Here is a 23,184-nt window from a genome sequence, read left to right as displayed (position 1 = left end):
GTCTTACTCGAGACACCTTACCTCCGGCCCCTAGGAAACCTGATAGGTACTACCGAGTACATGATTCCCACAACTTTCTTTTCAAGAATCCTACTGCTGATCCAGAGATCATTTCCCAGGGACCTAAAGGTATTAAGGCTACTACAGCCAAAAATCCTACCCCTTCAGACAGGGATTCCAGAGCTTTAGACAGATGGGGTAAGAAGGTATATACCTCTGCAACTCTTGCTTATCAGGGCATTGAATTGCCAGTTTCACATGCGGAAGTATCAGCAACATATTATGGAACTCATTAAACAAAAAATGGTAATATTTCCAGATTGTGCAGAAAATAAAGATTTACAAGAGCTTATGCATTCTGCAAACCAAGTTAGTAAGCATACTATGCAGTGTGGCTTTGATGCCCTAGAAGCATCTTGCAGGGCCGCAGTCACTGGTTCTGTACTGAGAAGACGTGCTTGGCTGAAGGAGCAGACCTTGCCAGATCATGTCAAATCCAAATTACTAGACGCTCCTTTAAATAAGGACGTTTTGTTTGGCACCAAAGCAGAAGAAGTTCTTAAAAAGATGGAAGAAAAAGCTAAATCTATGCAAACTGTTAAATAATTCTTACAAGTGCAACCACCTCGATTCACTAGGCATTGCCCTTCAAAACACTGGTCCTTTCCAGACTCCTCCAGGCCTTCCCAAACAAGACCCAGGGGAAACAGACCACCCAGACTACAGTCTCAGGGTATGCAGAGATCTAAGCAATGGAGTGCTCCCACCCCTAAAACAGGGAGTGGTAATCCACCTCCCTATGGAAAAAGTTCACAATGACTTCTCAACTCTTCTTCCCAGCTCTGCCCAATTGCTTGTGCCCGTAGAAAGAAAACTTGCCCTTCATGCAAAAAACTGGATGTCCATCACTCAGGACCGATGGGTCCTCAGCATTGTATCCCAGGGGTACAAATTTTATTTCCATTCTCTGCCAACCCCAACCGGGTTTCCAGACCTTCCTCCAAACCAGTGGGCAGAGGCTCAAAACCAAGTTCTTTCCCTGCTCAACATCAGAGCTATTCAGCCAGTTCCAGTAGAACAAAGAGGTCAGGGTTTCTACTCCAGTCTATTCCTGGTACCCAGGAAAGAGGGCTCTTAGTGCCTAATCATGGATCTTTCAATTCTCAACACCTTCCTGATGGTCCCAAAATTCAAGATGCTTACCCTGCAACAGCTTCTCCCTGTGCTAGCCAAGGATGCTTGGTTAGTCACCCTAGACCCAAGCTTATCTGCACATCCCCATCAGGGAATCATGCAGGAAATATCTATGTTTCCGGTTAGGATCTGTGCATTATCAGTTCTCCGCACTTCCCTTTGGCTTATCTACTGCGCCCAGGGTATTCACAAAATGCCTGGCTCCAGCCATTGCATACTGCAGGCATAGAAATATCCAAATTACCCATACTTGGATGACTGCCTGATTCAGGCGGACAGCCAGGAATTGCTGCATCAGCACCTGGCATTTGTAAAAAGATTTCTCACTTCATTGGGGTACACCATCAACAAAAAGAAATCACAACTTGTGCCCAGTCAAAAGATTGTATTCCTGGGAGCAAGCTTGGACACAACTTCCCAGATAGCATTTCTCACTTCAGAAAAACAGGTCTGTCTGACAGACTACTTCAAACAAATGGCCACCAGAACCCAGCTAACTGCAAGAAAAATACTGCAAGCCTTAGGGTTCATGGCCTCACGTGTTCTGCTAATTCCATATGCAAGACTGCATATGAGGAAACTTCAATGGTACTTAAAAAGTCTTTGGTGCCAACATTCTCAGGACCTGAAAACAGTTATTTCTGTCATACCTTGTCTGAAGACAGAGTTCCTTTGGTGGGCAGAAGCATGCAACCACAACAAAGGACTGAATTTTACTCTACCCCACGCTGCCCAAACCCTGACCACAGACGCATCAGACTATGCATGAGGGGCCCACATGGCTGGCAAATGCATTCAGGGCCACTGGAGCCACATGGCTGGCAAATGCATTCAGGGCCACTGGAGCCCAAGTCAAATTCTCCTACACATCAACCAAAAGGAGATGCTAGCTGTACAGAATGCTCTGACAGCTTTCAGATACCTAATCCTTCCAGGACATCTGCTGATAAAAACAGACAACACCGCAGTTACGTGGTACATAAACAAGCAGGGGGGAACCCATTCTTACCCACTCTGCAGGTTAGCCATGACTCTGTGGAGCACATCTTTGGACAACCAAGTCTATCTACAAGCTCAATTCCTGCCAGGCAAACAACATTCACTGGCAGACGACTTAAGCAGAAATCTCCTAGACCCACATGAGTGGAAATTGGAGCCCAGCACCTTCAACCTTCTGATCCAGAGGCAGGGGACCCCAGAGGTGGATCTCTTTGCCTCCCCCCACAACCACCAGTTAAGTAAATTCTGTACCAGGAACCCTCACAGCAGGGCCTTGGGAGGTGGATGCCCTATCCTTTCAGTGGGAAAACCTCTCAGTCTGTGCTTTTTCCCTTCTGCCCCTTTTCTCAAGAGTGCTACTCAAGATAAAAGAAGACAGGCCAAGGACAATTCTAATTGCCCTGAACTGGCCACGCCAGCACTGGTACCCACTCCTGCGCAGTCTGACAACGGCGCCACCCTGGCACCTACACCAGATCCCTACCTTGCTGTCACAGCAGGAGGGACAGATTTTGCATCCACAATTGCAAACTGTAAATCTTGCAGCCTGGCTTATTCCTTGAATACTTCACCAGCAACCCTAGGTAAACAGGTGCTTGACATCATTCTTGAAGTCAGAAGGCCTAGTACTAGGAAATCCTATGCGGAAAAATGGAAAAGATATTGTTCTTGGATTCAGTCTAAAGGAAAGGACACAGCAGTGCCCTCCTTACCTCTAATCCTGGATTACCTAGCAGAGCTACTCCACAGAGGCCTATCCTTCTCCTCCGTTAAGATTCATGTCTCTGCCATTTTATCTCATTACAATACTGGGCCACCTCTATTTTCTCACCCTCTCATCAAACAGTTCCTGATAGGGGCCAACAACTTAAGGCTCCCAAGGAGAGCATCCACCCCTGCTAGGGACCATAACTTTGTACTGGAAAAGCTCACGCTTCCCCCTTTTGAACCTGCTGCTTCAGCAGAGTTAAAATTCCTCTCTTGGAAAACGGCCTTGCTTCTAGCCATCACTTCAGCTAGAAGATTGTCTGAGCTACAGGTACTGATGGCAGTGGATCCCTTTATTATCTTCCATGCTGACAGGGTTTCCCTCAGGGCTAACCTGTCCTTTATGCCTAAGGTGGTGTCTAGTGTGGCCCTAAACCAATCCATCCATTTGCCAACCTTCTTTCCTAACCCTCACAATAAAGGAGAAAGTATCCTGCACTCTTTGGACATGCACAGACAGCTCAAGTTCTACCTTGATAGGACTAAGCCTTTCAGAAAATCTGACCAGCTGCTAGTCAGATTTGCAACAGGGGCAGAGGGCAAGGCCATTTCTAAACAAACCATTTCCAAATGGATCACATACTGCATTCATTTCTGCTACAAACACCATGGAAAACCAACCCCTCAGGGCGTCAGAACACATTCCACTAGGGCTACATCTATCTCTACAGCATTTCTCAGGAGAGTCCCTACCAAGGACATTCTGGAAGCTGCAACCTGGAGTTCTGTACACACCTTTACCAAGCATTACCACTTGCCTATCTTTTCCCAATCCAGGGCAGGATTTGCTACAGCAGTCTTGCAGGGCCTACTAGCCAGCCCCAACTCTTCTTGACTGCCTCCACCCTTCCTTAGCTTTGGGAATCAACCCAAGTGTGATGACTGCAACAGTGAAACACGCAGAACATAGTACAGTTGTGTACACTTACCATAAATGTAGATGTTAGAGTGTATTCACTGTTGCAGTCCTGGTTTCCCTCCCTCCAGACCCCTAGTTTTCTCTGTCTTACTTTCTCTCCTCTCTATGGCTATCCCTAATGGTATTGGTATTTACTTTTTATTGGTGTTGGTTTCCACACCATGTACTAGCTCCCTGTTTGGGGGCTCCTGACATTTGGGGCAAGAAAAACTGATGTAATGGCGTCGGCTGCCTGTTTTTATACCCCTGAACACCTGACGTCATGGAAGAAGTGACAGCATCTGACACAGAAATACTAAAACCCTGGTATTCGGGCCGACTGAGGGCTACCTGCAGGCAAATGACCCAAGTGTGATGACTGCAACAGTGAATACACTCGAACATCTACATTTATGGTAAGTGTACACAACTGTACTTTTCATGATTTTTGGAAATTACTGTGACTGAGCTCATTAACAAAGTTTTTAGAATACTAGTTTTTCTGGTTTTTTTATACTTTTCAGTAGCACGCAATGATTTTCCGAGCCGCATCAAATTAGTAATTGCACTGCATTTGTATTTTTGTAAGATATCTTAAAAGGGATTTTTATAATGGTTTATTACTGTCACAACAGAGTAGTTAACTTTGTATATATTTACAGTAAAATTTGCCTCAAAGCATTAATCTTTTTCCAGATTTTTCCTCTCTGTGCAATTCAAATCAGAGTTTGCAACATCATTCAACTTTTTATCAGTGGTGCTTTTATGTCCTAAAATATTAATTGAATGAATACATTTGTCCCGATTCACTTTCCTTCATTCATACTTTTCAAACATTTTACCACATTTTTATTCTACTTTAGATAAATCTGGAGCTGGTTAATTATGTAAACTCATCTTTAATTAAGACACAGTATATCCATAAGTCATCTTATTTTGCCTAATGTTTGATACAAAACATTAGAAACTCGTGGAGCTGTTCAGCTCTCAGTCATTGCACCTTTTATTCATCCTTACTTCTAATCTAATACAAAACTGATATTTATTGTGCCCTTCTGATTTGTTTCAACAACCAAATCTATTGTAAGGTGTCTAGAGGGAAGGGATGTGTGCTGTATTCCCTTTACAGAGAAGCACCTTGCATTTTTCAGAGGAAGTAAATTTCTTGGTTGTTTCATTGACCTCTGGTACTCTGTTTTTATCTTCCAGTTTTGGATTCAGAAACTGTTTCAGGCTCATATTTTGCAGAACTGAGACTCTCTGGAGATCATTCTGTTAAAAGCATAAAAGACTGAGGTTATTCTTCTCCTTTACTCCGTGCAGTATGGCAGTAGGAGATTCACAGTTGATGCATTCTTCATTCATTGATGAGTAATGTGCACCTTCTTGCCATTCGCACTCTTTCCACTTAGTTCCAAAACCAGCTTGTTTCGCACTCATCTGAGTGTAAATTGGACAAGCTTAATCTTGTTGATTTCTATTCAGTGATACTCATCTCCCTGTTTCGCTGTTCTGCATAGGAAGTTACTGCCAGCATACAAATTGTGTGCGCCACCTGTGATTCAACATTTTGGGGCTTTTCTATATTCTGTACAGGTGTATGAACATGGAGCTTGCATGTATATATGTGTATGTGCATATGTTTTATATATGTTTGTGTGTGTATACACACAAATGTTATTTGTATATGTATGTGTACAGACGCATGCACACAAAAGCATGCATGCACATGTATAAGAAAAAAAAAGGGGGGTATTGGGATGCCTACTTCAGAAAACACTTTTTTTGTTTCATTTGGCTGAGGCTTCATCCTATTTGTTTTAACTATTTGAAAAGTCAACTGGGTTTCTCTTGACAAAATATGGTGGAAGCGCAGATCAGAGTCTCTCTGACTCAGGTGCTAGGCCAAGAAGGATGTAGATTCATGTTCTCATTTTCCTGACATTAAAGAAAGCTCCTCATGTTCTGACTAAAAGAACCCTTGTGTTTAAAATGACAGCTGGCTATGCCTTCTGGTATGGCTACCCCACTGACTCACTTAGTCCCCATGGCACTGCTGATAGAAATTGCTAGAAAGACTTGTACTGGTTGGATGTACCTCGGTTGAGTGGACAAGTTCTCCCTTTGGACAGAGATGTATTCTGTATTGCCTTAGCTGGTTAGTTTGCATGCTATTCTGACCTACCTTGGGCACCTGTTTGAGTGTTAGTTATTTCACAGCCAGAATGTATATTTTCTCCATTTCAATGCATCACAACTTAGTTGAATGCAGGACTGTGACCTGGTACTGGCTTGTGAAGCAGTTTCAAAAGGGGGATTTCCAGTTTCACCCAACTTTGAAGAGCCCTGCTTCTTCTTGGTGCTAGAAGTTTATGATTGACAGGCTTACCCATCTTCTGCTCATACTAGCTGACTTGTTGGATCTGAAGTTCATCTCTTTAATTACCCTGTTTTTGTGTCTGTTACTTTGGTTTGTATGATGACAGGAGCGCACAGCTGTAAGATGTTACTTCTATGGGCTCTGTTGGATCTGGTAGTAGGAGTCAACTGCAGTCACTGTGTACTCCTGTGGTTTCTTTTGCATTCCCTAGCTCAGCTGTTTTTAATCCTCCATTCTTGTGGTGACGGAGAACATGCTCGAGCCTTGTGTCCGTCATTTCATTTCTGCCACTCACACAGTTCAGATCTTGATCCTAATGTTCATTGTGTAATAATTCCACATTTGACATTTAAAAAAAAAAATCATAGTTTTCATGCGGTTGCCACATCACAAACCAGAAGCCTCATCAGCATGGCTTTTATTGCTTGGGGTGATAAAGCATTACATCAAGCATTTTTGTAGATGCCAGGGTTTTAATCCAGGCATCCAAAGATACAGTAGGAAAATGTATAGCTCTAACAAACACTTCAGACAGCCAAAGATAGAGTAGGGAGAGCTATTGATCTAAGAAACATATTGCAAAATAATGTCTTTCAGAAGTAATATTACAAGTTCATGAATCAGCAGGGCAATCTCTTACATGACCCCAGCCTAGTGGTTCATCATTATGAAGTGAATGTTTTTGAGAGTGGGCATTCATGGTCATTGTTGTGGAAGTTCATCCATGAAACCCCTTGTAGCACTTGAATTTCATAATTTCCTATTCAGCTGGTGATGATTATAGTTGATACGTTTCTTCTCTTCAGTGGATAACAAGAGACTCACCCTGGGAACCACCTTTGGGACGTGTTCTGGAGTTTTAACAGTACACATACAATGGTCAAGTGGCAGGAGCTTTTGCACAACCATCCCAGCCCCATGCTGTTTGCTCAGTCTGTAATATTTTCCTGGCATATGCTTATTGGTAATACTCAGGATCATGGACTTTATTTTCCCAAGTGTCTTCTTAGACACTGCATGGTTCAGTGGCCATAGCAAGGAAGATCCATGGAGGCCTTCCACATCCGCGGGGTTCACAGTAGGGCATTAGATAACTGATGTTTTGTGATCTTTCCTCACAGGTAGCCCATTATTCCCGAAGATGCACTCTCCTGTTGCCAGTGTCAGTCCCTCTGCGGGCCTCTCTAATCCCTGCACTGCTTTTGATGGACATGTCTCCATGGGCTGGCATCCTACATTCTGATCTCCAGCACTGTCATTCTGCTTGTTCATCTACACACCATTCTGGGAAGAGTGGCTCTTCCTAGCTAGAGTTAGGGTTAGGGGAGGTTCACCATCACTTTTTGGTCTGGCATGGGGACTTGAGAGCTAAGCCTTAATTTCTGAAACTGATGAAGACTCTAGTGAGCCCTTATTTGAGAAAATCCTCAAGCTGAAGAAGCTTTACTGTCAGAAACACCCTAATAACTTTTCAGGTAAGAAAGAGGAAGAGCCTATGTCATTCCATGCTTGGAGCTATGTTGGGCTTAGACTTTTCACCTGATTTGGGGGTCAAAGATTAGCTGGTCAAGACCCATCATATACTTTCTACTTCCATGTGGTCTACTGTAATTTTGATTGTGCCAATGTTTATTTTCTTTCTTATAAATTAAGTAAAATAAATGTGGCCCCACTGTAATTTTGGTTGAAGTGATGTTGTGACTTGAGCTCCCTGGCCTGGTATATGCCTGCAGAAAATGACATAGCTCAAGCCTTTTTCCTTTATGGATGAGCTCAGGCAGATTATTTCAGATGTTTGCATCCATGGAGATGATCAGTTTAAGTATGGTAGAGCTAGTGGTGGACTTTCAGAAGAAGAAACAGACTGTGACACTTTGGAGGTTGTCTTTGATCTCTCTTTCCTCTGCTACTGCTTCCACAACAAATCAGTTTTCCAGGAAGACCACCCCCTCACGCATTGAGGAGGACCCCAAGTATTAGGCAGTTTTGTTTCTACAGAGAAGGTCAGTCTAGGAGGGTAGTCCCATTGTTGCCTAGTTACTGTCCCTAGGGGACTGGCTTTCTGAGCTTACCTTGGTTTTGAGAGCCATTACAAAGGGCAAGTTAGTTCTTGACAGGGGTACAAATGACTAAAATATATTTGAGTTCTTAGGTTTTCTTTAGAGAAAGCTACACTCTGAGAGCAAATCATCTCTACAGACCTCTTAAGATAGCTTGTGATTTTTTCTTGGTTTCAGACCCTTTACACCAAACTCTGGAGTTGTTAACCATCCCACCAACTTTAGTGTAGGTTTTCCCTTCCTGTGGCTGAGTCTTTCATAGTTACCTATGTCAAATGCTTCTCTAGCAAATTTGGGAGTCTTTTTCAAGCTGCTCCATAATTTAAGGGAAATGGGTCACTCAGAAAAAGGTGTGGGAAAATGCTTCACATAACCCAGGCAGGAACTCTTGGCATTCCTTTTTTTTCTTTGAAATCTCTGTTGCAAGAGCACAGACTGGATGCCTTTCTGCACAAGTCCCAACAATACATCCATGTTGTGGCACAAGTAGACACAGTAACAGCATTTTCCTGACTAAAAGAAATGTTATTACTTTACCTGTAGTAGCTTTAAATTAGGAGTCATTTTTGCATTTAAGTGGAAGTCAGAAGGAGAGACAATATTTTGGAGAGGAATTAAGTTCAGCATTATGAAAAACTACTGATTTTATTTTTGAATGAATATGTAAGTGGCTGAGGGGATTTTATTAATTTAATTATTTAAGTTTGTTCACCAGGGTAATGCACTGATCACAAACAATCAATCTTAGGCAGTGTCTAGGTGAGTACATCACAGTATAGTGGGTAATGCAATGCAGGTAAATGTATGCAAACAAAGTATAGCTGAGAAGAAAATTCAAGATTAACCCAAAATAATTTTAATCTAAATCAATTCAGACAGTAATATGCAGAGCATATAAGAAATACAAAAAATAAAGATAATTATAAATGTGTCATTGGAGGTTAAGACACTAGATTCCCCGGATGAGTTGTTTGATTTTCTAGTAGCATATGCGGTCACTAAAGGAGCTGACCATTGTAGGTGTTAAACTTTTTTTTTAAAGCTTTTAAGCTGTAGGATTTGCAGAATTCTGAGGTTTTGATGATAAAGTAGAGCAAGTTTTTCTTTGAAACCTAAAAGTAAACAACATAGTTCTTAACAATCGCTATTACTTTCCAGGCATTGAATATTGTATTTCTGGCAATATGCAGGTGTAAACATTTTCTGTAAGGAAGACTGCCAGAACACTGAAAATGAAGGGTAGCAGTAAAATGTTTTATTTAAACAATTGCATGATGGTAGAGAGGGTGTCAGCTTTTCCTTCATAGGTATATAATGGTTAGATTCTTTGGCAGAGGTGGAAATTGAAAAAAAAAAAATAGTTCATCTCATTTGAACTGAAACCTGAAGTCCAGGCCAACACTAATGGACTCTGACAAAGTTCGCAGATGATTGCAAGTTGGGAGCTATTATTAACCCCCCAGGTGATGTTGACATCCTACAGAATGGCCTCACTGAGACCAATGACATGACCTTAAGCTCAATGCCAAAAAATGTATCATCATCCCCTTTGGGAAAAACCTGGTTCCCATGAAGTACAACATCGATGGTAGTCCACTGAACACAGAAGGTGCTATAAGAGATCTGGGAACCCAGGTTGACAGCAACCTCTCTTTTGATCACCACATTGCCACTGTGGTCAGAAAGTCCTATGTGGCACATCTCATTACTAAGGGGTTTGCATCCAGGAAGAAAGAGGTCATTGTCTCCCTTTGGTCTTCCTTCATTAGGCCAGTCATCGAGTACAATGCCTCATTTGGCATGTACCTCACTAGACACCTGCAACAACTGGAGAGGCCACAAAAGTACCTCACAAAGAGGATCCTAGGCCTTATACACTTGTCCTATATGGACAGATTCAAAAAAACTCCAACTATTCTCTGTCTCATATCGCCAACTTAGAGGCAATCTCTGCTTGACCTACAAAGCCATTCTGATCCAGCTCGGTTAGAAATGCTACATCTAAAGAAATCTCAGTCCCTCTGCACCACAAGCTCCAGAGACCTCAAACTCGTTACCATAATCAACAGAACATACTGGAGGGACAGGTTCATAATCCAGAGACTGCCCATGCTATGGAATAGACTTCCCATACATGTCAAGCAGAGCACCTCGCTGACCCTCTTCAAGAGAAATCTTGATGAGTGGATGGGAAATAGAAAATTCACCCCGAGGATAACTCCAGTGGCTCTGCTCGACAGAGGCACTGGGAACTAAGGTCAGGTGGCATAATGTCAGGGTAATCCTTTGGCTAGGCTTGTAAAGGCCCCAGGGCCATTAGCCTAGTACACACCTATGAACCTATGAAATGTATATGATTATTTCAGCAAATGTAGAACACTTCAAAGAGCGATCATTTTCGTGTAAATCAGAAATGATCGAATTGTAAAAAAAAAAATAATAATTTTCTTTTTTGCAGAGGGCAAACCCTCCTGCACCCACCCTCACCCCAGCAAATTATATATACCAGCTCCACGATTGCACAACAGCGAGGTAAAGTTAAATTTGCAAGTGAAAAAACTATCCGCCCTTATCAACTGCATGTCTGTCTATGTATGTATATATATATATATATATATATATATATATATATATATATATATAGATAGATATAGATATATATATATATCTATATAAGAGAGAGATTTCTTTGTTTCTTTATGTGGATGCCATTTATTTTTTTTAAGAAATGTGCACATTATAGATTATCATGAATAGATTAAAGCTCTTTAATAGGGTACTTTTAATACTGTAATTTTGGATGCCATTGGCTGTTTGATGCACTATTGAAGTATGCAGGCAAAAGTTAGTAGACTGCATTAGAGTAAAGTTATTTGTTTATATTTTACTGGCCTTTGATAGACACAGTGTTAGATAAGGTAGCCATGCCTCTCAACGTCTTTGCTGAAGAATTCTGAACAAATGCGAAATAGTGGAGGACAAAGGCCCAAAATCAGTGATATATTGATATATATATATATATATATATATATATATATATATATATATATATATATATATATATATATATATATACACACACACACACACACACACACACATTTTTTGTATGTATTATTCTTATTCATTTAAAAATAATAGAACATAAAATTTTGCATCAATATGCATTTTCTGAACAATAAGAAGTATAAAACTGTAATTTCTGTTATTCTTATCTAATGACAGTCTTCAGTAATGTATTAAAAAACAACAAATATTTTGTGAGGGACAGGGCAAAAATATGAGGCAAAATCAGTGATGTGCTACACTGTTCTTGACATTTAAGAGGTATGAAGGTGGCCTGTGGTTACAGCAGTTTGTGTACCTTTGTTTTTGTTATGGTGTTTAAATGTACTGTGCGACAGAGGGTGGACTATGACTGCTTTCTTTGCTGAAATAGTGTAGAAGTGTAAAACAGAGAACAAAGGCACATCCATGAAGCAAAATGGAAAGTTTATGACTATTTTCCTTTTACTGTTTCATTTTATCAGCACTGCTGAAAATAATGTGTAGATATTTTACAAATGGATCTGAAATCCTTTTTTTTTTTTCACTTCTGCAGTACAAAGTGGTTAATTCCTCCATAGTTAGAAGCAGTATATCACTTTTGTTTGGTTCATTGGTTTCTGTTGTAACTCATTTAAATGCATTTCACAATTGAGATTGATGAATGCAGCAAGTATCTGACGGAAAAGTCAAGGATATTGGTGCTTTTTTGTTGTTGTTTTGATTGAAATACATAATCAAATTTAGTATTACACTAATTCAGAAGGATGTAATCTGTATTTATTATATGTACAAGTATATTATTAAAAAATCTTCCTTTCTTCTTAGGTTCAAGAGCTGCATGATGAAGAGGTCCAGTGGATAAACTATGATGAAGATGAGTTGTGTGTGAAGATGCAACTAGCTGATGGAATTTTTGATGCCTTAATTAAGGACACCGTTAATGTTTTAAATCAAATTCAGGAAAACCAGCGACAAGTAGCAGCTGTGTGACACTGGTTTTTCAGGATTCATGAGAAGGGCTGTCCTTTGAATGAAGTTCACTCTGGTGCTCATGTAGGTCCAGAGTTGCATGGTAGCACAAGTGACACACTGCTCCAGCAGTCCCAGCACCTTATGTAATACGTGGTAGGTGATTCATAGTCCCCCACACTGCTAATACTGTATCCATTGACATCATCACTCACTTCCCCAGGAATTTGTTTTTCTGATCGCTTTAACATTCTGTTTGGTAGAACATTTAAGCACACCAGCCAGATCCTTGATCAGATGCTGTACTACTGATGAGCACAGAAACTTTGCCACTGTTTTGGGTTAGATATTATTTTACAAAAGTATGCCAGATAGTGCCATATTGCTACAAACCGACTGTCACACACTCCTGACAGAAACATTCAACTCATGCTTCCATCTTAAAGTTGGTTAAATGATGCTGCCAGTTATGTACTGCAAGCCATTGTCATAGACTTTGTGCCAAGATGAGTTGTAATATGTAGGGAGCCCTCACTTTATAGTGTGATTCTCAGTAGGTTTCCCCTAGAGTGACTAGTAATTCATAGCTTTTCAGAACATGGAAACACATGTAGTGCAACATTAAGCTGAACTATAACTTGCTCTTCTATTTTGAGTTAAAAACAGTGCTGACATTTGTGTTCTTTTTGTATTATAACTTAAGTACCACCTTCAGAAGCAGAGGCATTGTTATGTAAGGTGGCATTAAATTAAAAGTACTGCATTATAGTCGTACTTGGATCATCAACTGCTGGTGTTTTTCATCATGTGCACACTGTACCAACTTTGAGTGCAATTGGGCACAGAATTTCCCTACCGTATAGAGCATTGTGTCCCCCTCATGCTTGGATTTTTTCACACCTGCAAAGTACAGTGTTTACATATAAACCTAGACCAGATTAGGGTAAACACAGTAGATGAAATATCACTTTCAGTGCTTTACTTTGTGCCTGTGTTTTATTTCATACGTTGTCTAAATTGTATGGGTGACATAGAAAATGTATTGCATTTGGAATAGCTACTTGGAAATCTGAGCCAGCCAAAATTCCTGTGCTTTTTTTTTTAAGTCATACCTTTAATTATTCTCAGCATTAGCAAGACATTGGTGGTAAAGGGACTGAATTATCATTTATTTATTTATTAATTTTCTTGCTGTCCATGGATAAGAAAGGATTACAAGTACCAGACTCAAATACTTTGTTTCCCATTATTTTAACAGCTAATTTGTATGGCACTGTTTTACTTTGTTCCACTGTTCTCTTCTCCTGAGAAACCCCTCATGTCTGCAGCTAGGTAGTGTTTTATGTTTTTTTTTTTATTATTTTAAGTTCTAAGACGTGTCTTCTCTGCTCTGTTCTTTCACCTGACTCAACATATGAACAGTGGTCAGCACTGGTTTCTGTAATTAACTCTTGGATGCCATTTTGATGGGTTAGAGAGATATTTTCATGTAAATGTTCCCTGAAGGATATTATTTTATTCTAGACACTAACATGGCATTAAAGGTTCTACTTCAGAAACCTCTGCTAACAAATATTAAGGAATGATTGAGGAAAAAGACCAAAACATGTAAGCTTGAAATTCAAATGACAACACTAACAAAGCAAAATTAATTTGTGTGAGCAAGCATCCAGCATTGTAGACATGCTGCTATTTAATTATACACGTTTTCAAGTTGGTTCAGCTTGGAGTAAAAATAGAAAAGTACAAGTGGTTTAGGATTACTTCGGTGTTCTCCAACAGCAGTTTGAAAGAAAGTAGTTGAGTTGGGGGTTGAAATCCCTTTACAGTGTGTGGGGTTGGGGAGTACAGGGAGCTGGTGTGCTCTGCCTTAACTTTATTTAGTTATAGTGCGAGTTTTGAGCTTTTGTGTTTTCATTTTTTTCTGTTTTAGGATTCAGTATTTACTTTCATGGTTTTTAAGGTTAGTTAAGTAACAAACTATGGCTTTCATACTTGGGTACAGTTGAGAATGTTGAGAAGGCATCACATGACAGTGCCTTTGTGGAGCTTTTTAACTACAGAGGAATTATATATGGTTTCGACTGTCTTTTAACTTGTGCAAGACAAGAATTTGTTTTGCTGTGCTTCCCATCTGGGATGCACTATCATGTTATAGTGGAATCTGTCGATTTTGACAAGTTTACCTCTGTGGCTTCCCTCTCCAAATATTATGGTTCTGAATGCCTCTTCTATACAGCACCTCATAGGAAATCCCTTTTTTTCTTTTTTCTTTTATTTTTTGATTTATTCCAAAGTGGTAATTATGTGAGGCATCTTCATTTTTTCAGGTTTGTTGTAAGGGATTTAGTGTACGAAATATCAAATTTAAGTTTTTTTTTTCTTTAGACATGCTGTGGTACCTGAAGCTCATAGTTCATTTCTTTTTTTCTCCAGAGTCTTTTGCTTTTTGTTTTATTGCTTAGCTCTAGAGATGAGTTCAGGTGTTGACATGCACATCTGGAAAGCATTAGTAGATAAAACTGTAAATGCTTTGTGGCACTATTTTTTTATGATTTATTTTAAGCATGTTTTATCTTGTTAAAAACAAAATATCCTCAAAGCAAAATATTTTCTTGATATATTTTAATATAAATATATACTCATCTTTCTGCCTGTGTTAGCAAAAATGATTTCTCCTGTTCAGTGTGATGGTGACATCATGCAGAATCTGTCACAGATCTACTTGCAGTTCACTTTTGTCCTATTTCCCAGCCTCATGTCAACCCTTAGTGAATCTGACAGTCTTATCTCCTGGTACCCTCAGAAGAAGTGCATACACAAAGTCTTCTGTTTGCTTAATCTGCCTCTTACTGTAGTGCTTTCCTTTTTTTGAATTACTGTATCTTATTACATTTCTCAAATGCACTTGCATGGTTTATTATACCTAGCAATAGAATGCATACATTTTAGACGTTTCGCACAAGGCTTTCAACTTCTGTCTTGTCCATCAGGCTTTTTTAGCTGTGCTCTGACTTACAGCTCTCGGATTTGCATCCAGTCCCTTAGACGTAAAGGCCAACTAGTGCAACTTTTAGTATAGTGTATATAACACAAAGCAAGTTTAGCTTTGTATGAAAAAATTTTAAGATGTCCATAATATGGTATGCAGAGAAAGGTGAACATATTCATAGATGGTCATTTTTATCCATATCATTTTTCGTTGCTGATGCTTGATGTGATTTAATTTATGTAATTCTTTCCGGTCACTTTCATAATCATCTTTTTGAAGATACTTTTATATTTTGCATACTGCAGTAAGCAGATGGTACAAATCTCCATCTTTTCAATAAGAGCTGTTTAGAAGAAAGGTTTGTTCATGTAATCTTTGTCAGAAATACAGAGTAGGATAACTTTGGCTGTGGTGGGTGAATGGTGCAGATTAAATGGTGAGAAAGGACTGTAATTTAAAACCCAGGTGTGAAACATCAAAGTTTATGCCTGTCTACATTTCTTGACTGCATGTTTCAAGTAAGACCAGGCAGTTAGTGCATTACCACTTTGGTAGCTATTGCAGAGACTGCTGCATTTGAATAGCTTTTATTTTCTTTTATGCTTTCCTTTCAGTTAGCCTTTGGTATTGCACTGTGTTGTGTTGGTGTCTCCATGTTATAAAAGCTGCGATACTTAGCTTTGTGTAGTTTTAACTCACAAGCACTCGTTCTGTTAAAGTCTGCTGATCTCAGTTGTGAAAATATGTTTATCTGTTGACTGAGCCTCTGAATTTGCAATTTGTGGTGTTAGTTTACTGCCTTGGAGTTAAATATAGCTGGAGATAGAATGGAATGAGTTAATGTTGATTAAGCAGTGTACAGAAAATTAAGTGGCTTGTAACTTTTATTTAAATGTGATTGATAATACAGGAATGCAAGGTGAGGGATTTTTCCATTTTCCTTGAAATACAGATTTATGTTGCGCACAGATATAAATTAATATTTTAGTACACATACTGCTTTTTACAGAAACACTGATTAAATTGTAAAAGGTTAAGGTATACATATACAGATAAAATGTCATGGAATAAGTTGCTCATTTCTTCTTCAAGGGGTTTATGAAGATCTGTTTTGAGGTTGCTTCTGCTAACTACTAGTAAGTTGGTAGTTATGTTTCAGACTGGTGGGATGTTTCTTTTTTTATTGTGTACTCTGTTGTTAGGCTATATAAGTAACATTTAAAGACATAAATGTGATGATCAGTTTCATTACTTCATTCAGTGTAGTTAAAGGAACTAAGGCACCACCATCTTTGCTGCTAAAGAGGAAACTTGAATTGCACCTTTTTGTGCATTTATTTTTACTGTTTGATACTTAACTATTTTTTGTTTACAGAATTGCTGTAAGAAGGCTTTTTACTTGAACAAGTTAAAATAGCTTGTGTGTGTTATAAAGCATATTTACTTAGCTTATCTTAAGTTATTTGCTTGCTCTACTACCTTGTATTTAAACTTAAACTGAATGCTTTGACTCACAAAAATGAAAACTCAGTATTGGGGAACCAGTAGTTTGATACTGTAAGCCAAGTTCATGATTCATGTTTGCTATTGTGTAAAGAACTTATTGGCACTTTATCAGATTTTCTTACATTTATCTCTGCTTAAACAAGATTTCTAGTACAACCCTAAATAGACAGTGATAGTTTATTACTGCATACTAACAATTCAGTGTCACCCTTTTACCTGCTGCAGTAACATTTTGCTGAAAAGTCACAGTATGCAGCAGATTCAAAGCACTTTTTTATATTCCTATGTCTGTATTGATTCTAGTATAATGAGAAAGCTGTATATTTCATGTTGCCTAAATGTAATAAAATGGTATGAAATGCCAATAAATTAAATTTTGTGAATAATTTTACCAGGTTTGACAATGTTATACCATTATGATCCAAATTTTGAATTTTCAACTGTTGCTTCATTATTTAAGAGTGTATAACTTTGGGATTAAACCACTGTTATATTCATTTTTAATAATTTGTGTTTTTGCCTGATTTCCATCCTTCAAGCAATACCTCAAGACATGTGCTTGGCAAACAGTAACCATTTACTATGTAAACATTTGTAGTGAACTGTGCTAAAAAATCAGTTTGCCACTAAAAATGTGGTTAGCTTGATATCTAATGGGTGATATGATTCATTAATGAAGCTTTTATATGCATTAATTAAAAAGTGACCTTAAATATGCAACACTTGAAAAAATGCCAGGAAATGCAATCATTTTATATACTTCATTAAACTAGCATTAACAAGTACAGACAACTGCACTGAAACAAGCACTTTGCTTCAGTATCATTTTAACACCCTTTATTCACCTATGCATACATGTAATACTACTTACACTAAGGAAAGGGTAAGCATTTTGCATAAGGGTTGTAATGGAGCTCAAACTCTGTGTAGACTTCCATAATATGCTAGTTAGGCAAGTATGCATGTAACAAAGTAGAACAAGAGTTAAACACATCCTTCATGTAAGAGTCTAGCCTAGGCATGGGTGTCACAGATCTTAAAAATACAAATCTGAAAGTCCTGCACATCATGGAAGGGTAACTGTTGTTCACTGGCTTTGTGAGAGAACATTTTTGTAGTGGTAATTGAATTTGCCTTTTCAATGATACCACACTCGTACCCCCCCCCCCCGATGTTGCCATTCCTTCACTATTTTGACCCATTCATTCTTGCCTTTGATTGGGAGCCAGGCACCTTCACTCCAGCCAGACATCCTATCTCCCATTCATCCCCTGACTGGAAGGCCTTATCAGCTCATTTGCTTCCAGGAGAGTCTTGAGTCAGCTGGTTGGAAGTGGGCCAGTCTTCCAGAACCACTGGACTTCCCTCTTTAACCCCTGGAACTCACTTAAGCTTCACAAGTACTGCCTGCTGTGGGGAAGCATTCATGCCTTCACATGTCTTTCCAGTGGTTTAGTGAAGTGCACCCAGGATTTCACGTGCCCAGGATGCTTGTTCTCATTGCAACACCTCCCAGTTGGTGTCCCTTGAGTGGCAAGCCAGAAGTGCTTTCCTTCCCCAGGATGAGCAAGCTAACATGACCACTCACTCCCAACTTCCTCAGCCTGTCCTTTTCAGAATCTGTGTTGTTAATTAAGCATGAGCCTTTTGGGTAGCAGTCAGGGCTTCATATTTCTTTACCACAGGAGCAGGCTGATTTCATAGACAGGTATTATAGGGAATTGCAGGCCAATATTCATATAGCTGAAGTACTGACCCATACAGATATATCCATTGCCTTACTTGAAGGATGTTGTCATGTTCATTAGTGTGAAAATACGATCTCTCAAGTTTTTAGATCTTTTGTAAAGTATTAGAGTTTCTGAGGATCAGCCACTTTTTTTGTCATTATCAGAACAGGAAATAAAATTGACAATACAGCCTAGCTGCCACCTTCTTAGAGTACAAGCTGTTGAGCCTGTTCCATTATGTTGCGTATATAAAATAAGGAAATATGCTTGAACTGGTGATGGGGATTCCTGCTTTTAAAATAAATAGTGGCTTATTAAGAAAATTATTGTGTAATGGGCCACTGATATTTCAGAGTATGCTTTTCTCCAACAGTATATAGCCCTGAGAATAGAAGAACATTTTTCAGTACAATACTAGAGCCAAGTACTGTTTACTTCTTTCTTTCATTATTTTCTGAAAAAAAAAAGTTCATGCACGTACACACACACACACACACACACACACACACACACACACACACACACACACACACACACACACATAGAGTTGCCTTTAAAAGGCATATGTTGGGGTTGAAGTGCTTTTGATGCAGTTTTGAAAGTTGATGAGTTTTATTGAACAGAGTATGGTTTGGTAGATGTACATTGTTTATTGGAATATCTGTTTAAGATGACAGATGTTTACAGAATAAAAAATGAAACTGCATATTATACCTTGTAGATTGAATTTACTGTGGTTATTCACAGCCCCCCCCCCCCAATGTTTCTGATCCTACTACATTTTTTGGATTTATAATTTGAAAACCTTAAATAGACTTTGAGTAAGTACATAAGGCTCAGGAATTTGAACCAGAGTGATATCCTAAACCCACTTGTTTGGGTTAGTAATGATGTGAAAACTGTTATTGAGAGATTATGAATAATATTTAATTTTAAATTAAACATTGGATTAGCAGCAGTCATTTCCAGAAATCCAAACTGATCACCTTCTCCATTGCAGTTTAAGTGCAAACAATACTCAAAAAGTGCTTGGCTTCATATCAGTGCAGACCGTAAGAAGAACAGTATGTTGCAGAAGAAGATACTTTGTTTCAACTGCTCTGCATTCTGTTCTCCAAAGTTGTCGAATGTGTCAAGGTATTGTTATAGACACTCTATCCCTAGTTTATGATAATGTAATGCTGAATTAGCCTTTGTATTAAATGCAGACTGTAAATAGAATAGCTTTATTCTTCAGTTTTAGCCCTTTGTTACTTCAAGAGCACTGTACATTGAAGAGAAAACTGATATGCATATGTAATTACAAGCTGTAAATTAGGAGTTTTGCCTGTGAATACAATTGTACATATGTTTAAAATGTATTTTAAAACAAGGTATGTAAATAAAAATTCACTGATTACTAATTTATTCCTTTTTGTGTTTCTTAAGTATTGAAGCTCATGTATGAAACCACTTTGATGTGAATTAATGTGTCTGAAATTCATTTACATTTGTTGACTGAATATATCCATTTCTCTGTGGATACCCAGGGAGAAAAAAAGCTCAGAGAATAAATGCAGTCCTTTCTTCCTGAAGTCTTTTAAGCCAGGAAAGGTTTTCTTCCAAATCATCTGTTAACAGCACACCTCGTATGATTTGTAGTGTCTAAGTGGTGGAGATCACAAAAAATGTAATATATGAAAGTTATTTGTTAGTGGTGGTGCTGCGGTAGCATTGTCGCCTCACAGTAAGACGCTGTCCGGTTCGATTCTCAGCTAGAGCGTCTTCTGTGTAGGAGACATGCGTGAATGGGCGTACCTTCGTTGAAGGTTGTGCGTCAGGGCCGGCAACTCGACACGTAAAAATCTACTGCCAGTCATTAGCGGACCAGAGTTCTGCTGTGGCGAACCCTAACCGGGAAAAAGCCGAAAGACCCAACATTTGTTAGGCAATAGGCTATTAAGCCAGGAAAGGTGTTCTTCCAAATCATCTGTTAACAGCACACCTCGTATGATTTGTAGTGTCTGATAAGTGGTGAACATCTTTCTGTTGCCATGAAATTTGTATTGTAAATTTGTGGAATAAAAACAGTATTTTATTTGCTACAAATCAGGAAGATTATGGTAATTCAAAATCGTAATAGTTTAAGTATGCAAAAATGGTCCCAACATATTAGCAAGTTAATCGTTCATCTGTTCAGTAGCTTTCCAGTTGTGTATTGCAAGGGTGGGTAGCACACTGATGTTTTGTGATATTGCACAATAAATGCAATGTATGCATATCATATTTTCTTATTTCAAAACAACAATTTTAGTGTAAAGAACCATGAATGTTAAATGGTAAATATGAGTGACAGAACTGGTGCCTTAATGCTGTGTGCAAGATGGCAACATTTTTCACACAAGTTTTGACAAATGTAATACAGATAAGAAAATGTAGCTGATACTCTTAACTGCTTTTGCAAACTGATATCTCAGTATGCTTTCACACTACTCACTGTATTTAATGTTATTTTTAACTAATATCTACTGCTTGCATTTGTCACCCCCAACATGACCATATCGGATTCCATTTCTGCATAATTAACTATAGAAAAGCATGTTATTTTTCATAACATTTTGCAAACTCTCCGTAATCACTCCAGCTCTGTGCAGCTCACACTGTGTTTCACTGTACATACTTTGCAGATCATATGAGCTTTTAGATGACACCTTGCCCCCTCGTGTGCAATCTACCATTCATGAACTCTTAGGCTCAGTATTGGAGTATTGTTAATATAGCATTGTACCTCAATCGCATAATTTTTATCTGTGTCGGTCTGCCTTACCCAAGTGTGTGCATGTGTAGCATCATATGCAATGATGTATTCTCCGTCTGGCCTCAACATGTGGGGTTATGGAATCAAACTTGGATCTGACACCGGCCAAATCCTTCAGTCTTCCAACTTAGCAGGCTCCACCTCCCTTACCCACAACCCCCCTCTCCTCAACCAGTCCCTCAGATCTAGTTTGACGCCATTCCTGGCAACAGCTCCATCTACCTCCGCATCAGCATATCCTTTTGTAACACTCTTTTACTGCAGTTTTTTTTTTCAGCTGTTTTGTTTTTACCTTACCCTAATCAGTGTTTTCTACTAGTGTGTATTTTACAGTAGGTAGCTAGGTTTGCTTTAACATTTCAGTGTATGGTGTATAGTTACATCAGGCCTTCCCACCCTTTTCATGTGCTGGTCCTTTCCTTGTATGGTCTAGTGAGTAAAATTTGGTCTATGGTAATCTGTTGAGTGTTACTTAATAGTGTACGTCTAGATTGTTAGTGTGTAATTTTTTCTTATAGTTTGTTTCTGGATAGTATGTCTCACAGTAGATAAAGGCTTTAAGAAATATTTGCTTGCTGGGAAAAGCTGTCGTGTCAGGATGCACAAGATAAGAGTGCCTATTGTTTAGAGGCTGTCCGTTTGGACTCCCCAAGTTCCACCTGTGAGGGATTTGGCTTCAGAGCAGTCAATGAACGGCAGGTAAAGTTGTTCCTTCTAGCAGGTTCCTCCACATCTGTTTCTTTGGTGCCAAGAGTTGATTCCGCTAAGATCCACCCACCAAAGGATTCCAAGACCTCCATGGGGGATCGCAAGAGGTCCTCTGTTTTGGTTTCTGGTCCTTCTTTTTCCTGGCTCTCCCTGGTCCCAAAGATTCCATGGCTTTTGGTTGCATCTGCTGCCTCTGCACCAACTTCAGATCCTGATCCTCAACGTCGATCAGCCTCAGTGCCAACTACAAGCAAAGCTCCATTTCATAGTGTTCCCACCTTCTTGGTCAAAGGGGCTCCACTGGGCTGGGCAATTTCTCCCTTCTCCTCACGCACCCCACCAGAGTCCTCGCCTTCCCCACCCCAGTTTTTGGTCTCCCTGGCTTGGATCCGGCAGATGGGTTCCTCATTATCGAAGCAATCTTCCAAGCCCCCATCGGTAGCTTCATCTACTTGGTCATCAAGGTCGCTGGGCAATTTCAAAGCCTCTGACTTGGAGCAGCTAATGTGGTCCTTTTGCAGACCCAGATGCAATTAAGTTTTATCCCTTTGTATCCAGTACCTGTTCTGGAACCTCAGCTCCATCTCCCTGGTTTGCCTCCCTTGGCCCCTTTGGATTTGAGGTCCACGGGCTTAGCTGCATTCCCACCCTCTGGGCCAGATCTGATGGCTTGGCTATCCTTGGTTACAGCTTATTCCTTGATCTCATCAGCTCCAACTACTTCGGAGCCAACTGGGTCATGGTCGACAGTTCCAGCTTCAGGATCATCCTTCCTGCTCAGAGCATCAGCGTTCAACAGTTCTGCCACAGTCTGTGTGGGGTGTAGCTCCCCTGGACTGGGTTGTGTCTCTAGTATCTTCAGGTACTGGTACTGTCGGTTCCGGGAGCTAAGCGTCCGCTTCCGCCTTCGAAATTGTGGAGAGGGTGTTTTCCTCTAAGGAGATGGGTCAGGTGTCCCCAGCCAGTGTTCCATCCCCTTTCTTATCTAGGCCTGCAAGCAGTCATCAGTCTGCTCCCAGACAGCCTAAGCCAGTTGGTCTCCAGTCTGCTTCCCTGGCGGAGCTTCATGCCTGGATCTGGATATCACAGGTAAAAGGCAGTGTAAGAGGAATCACTATGACTTCCCTGTAAAGAC

At 39.7% G+C, this 23,184-nt stretch overlaps 1 protein-coding gene across 1 annotated transcript in view; it reads left to right on the top strand.

The window, feature by feature from the left end:
• The window catches only part of CEP350 (centrosomal protein 350), a 3,609,946-nt gene extending 3,589,995 nt beyond the window's left edge, over positions 1-19,951 (top strand). Inside the window, exon 35 of the mRNA XM_044085746.1 lies at positions 12,173-19,951. Within this exon, the coding sequence (XP_043941681.1) occupies positions 12,173-12,337 (165 nt within the window). The 3' untranslated portion in view covers positions 12,338-19,951. The remainder of the gene's footprint in view (positions 1-12,172) is intronic.
• Positions 19,952-23,184: the final 3,233 nt, after the last annotated feature.

This window comes from Protopterus annectens, chromosome 10.part0 (genome assembly GCF_019279795.1).
Source record: "Protopterus annectens isolate FY-2018-M chromosome 10.part0, PAN1.0, whole genome shotgun sequence".
Taxonomy (NCBI): Eukaryota; Metazoa; Chordata; order Ceratodontiformes; family Protopteridae; genus Protopterus; species Protopterus annectens.
Note: the sequence above shows the minus strand (reverse complement) of the source record. Positions and strands in the feature narration are given on the sequence as shown.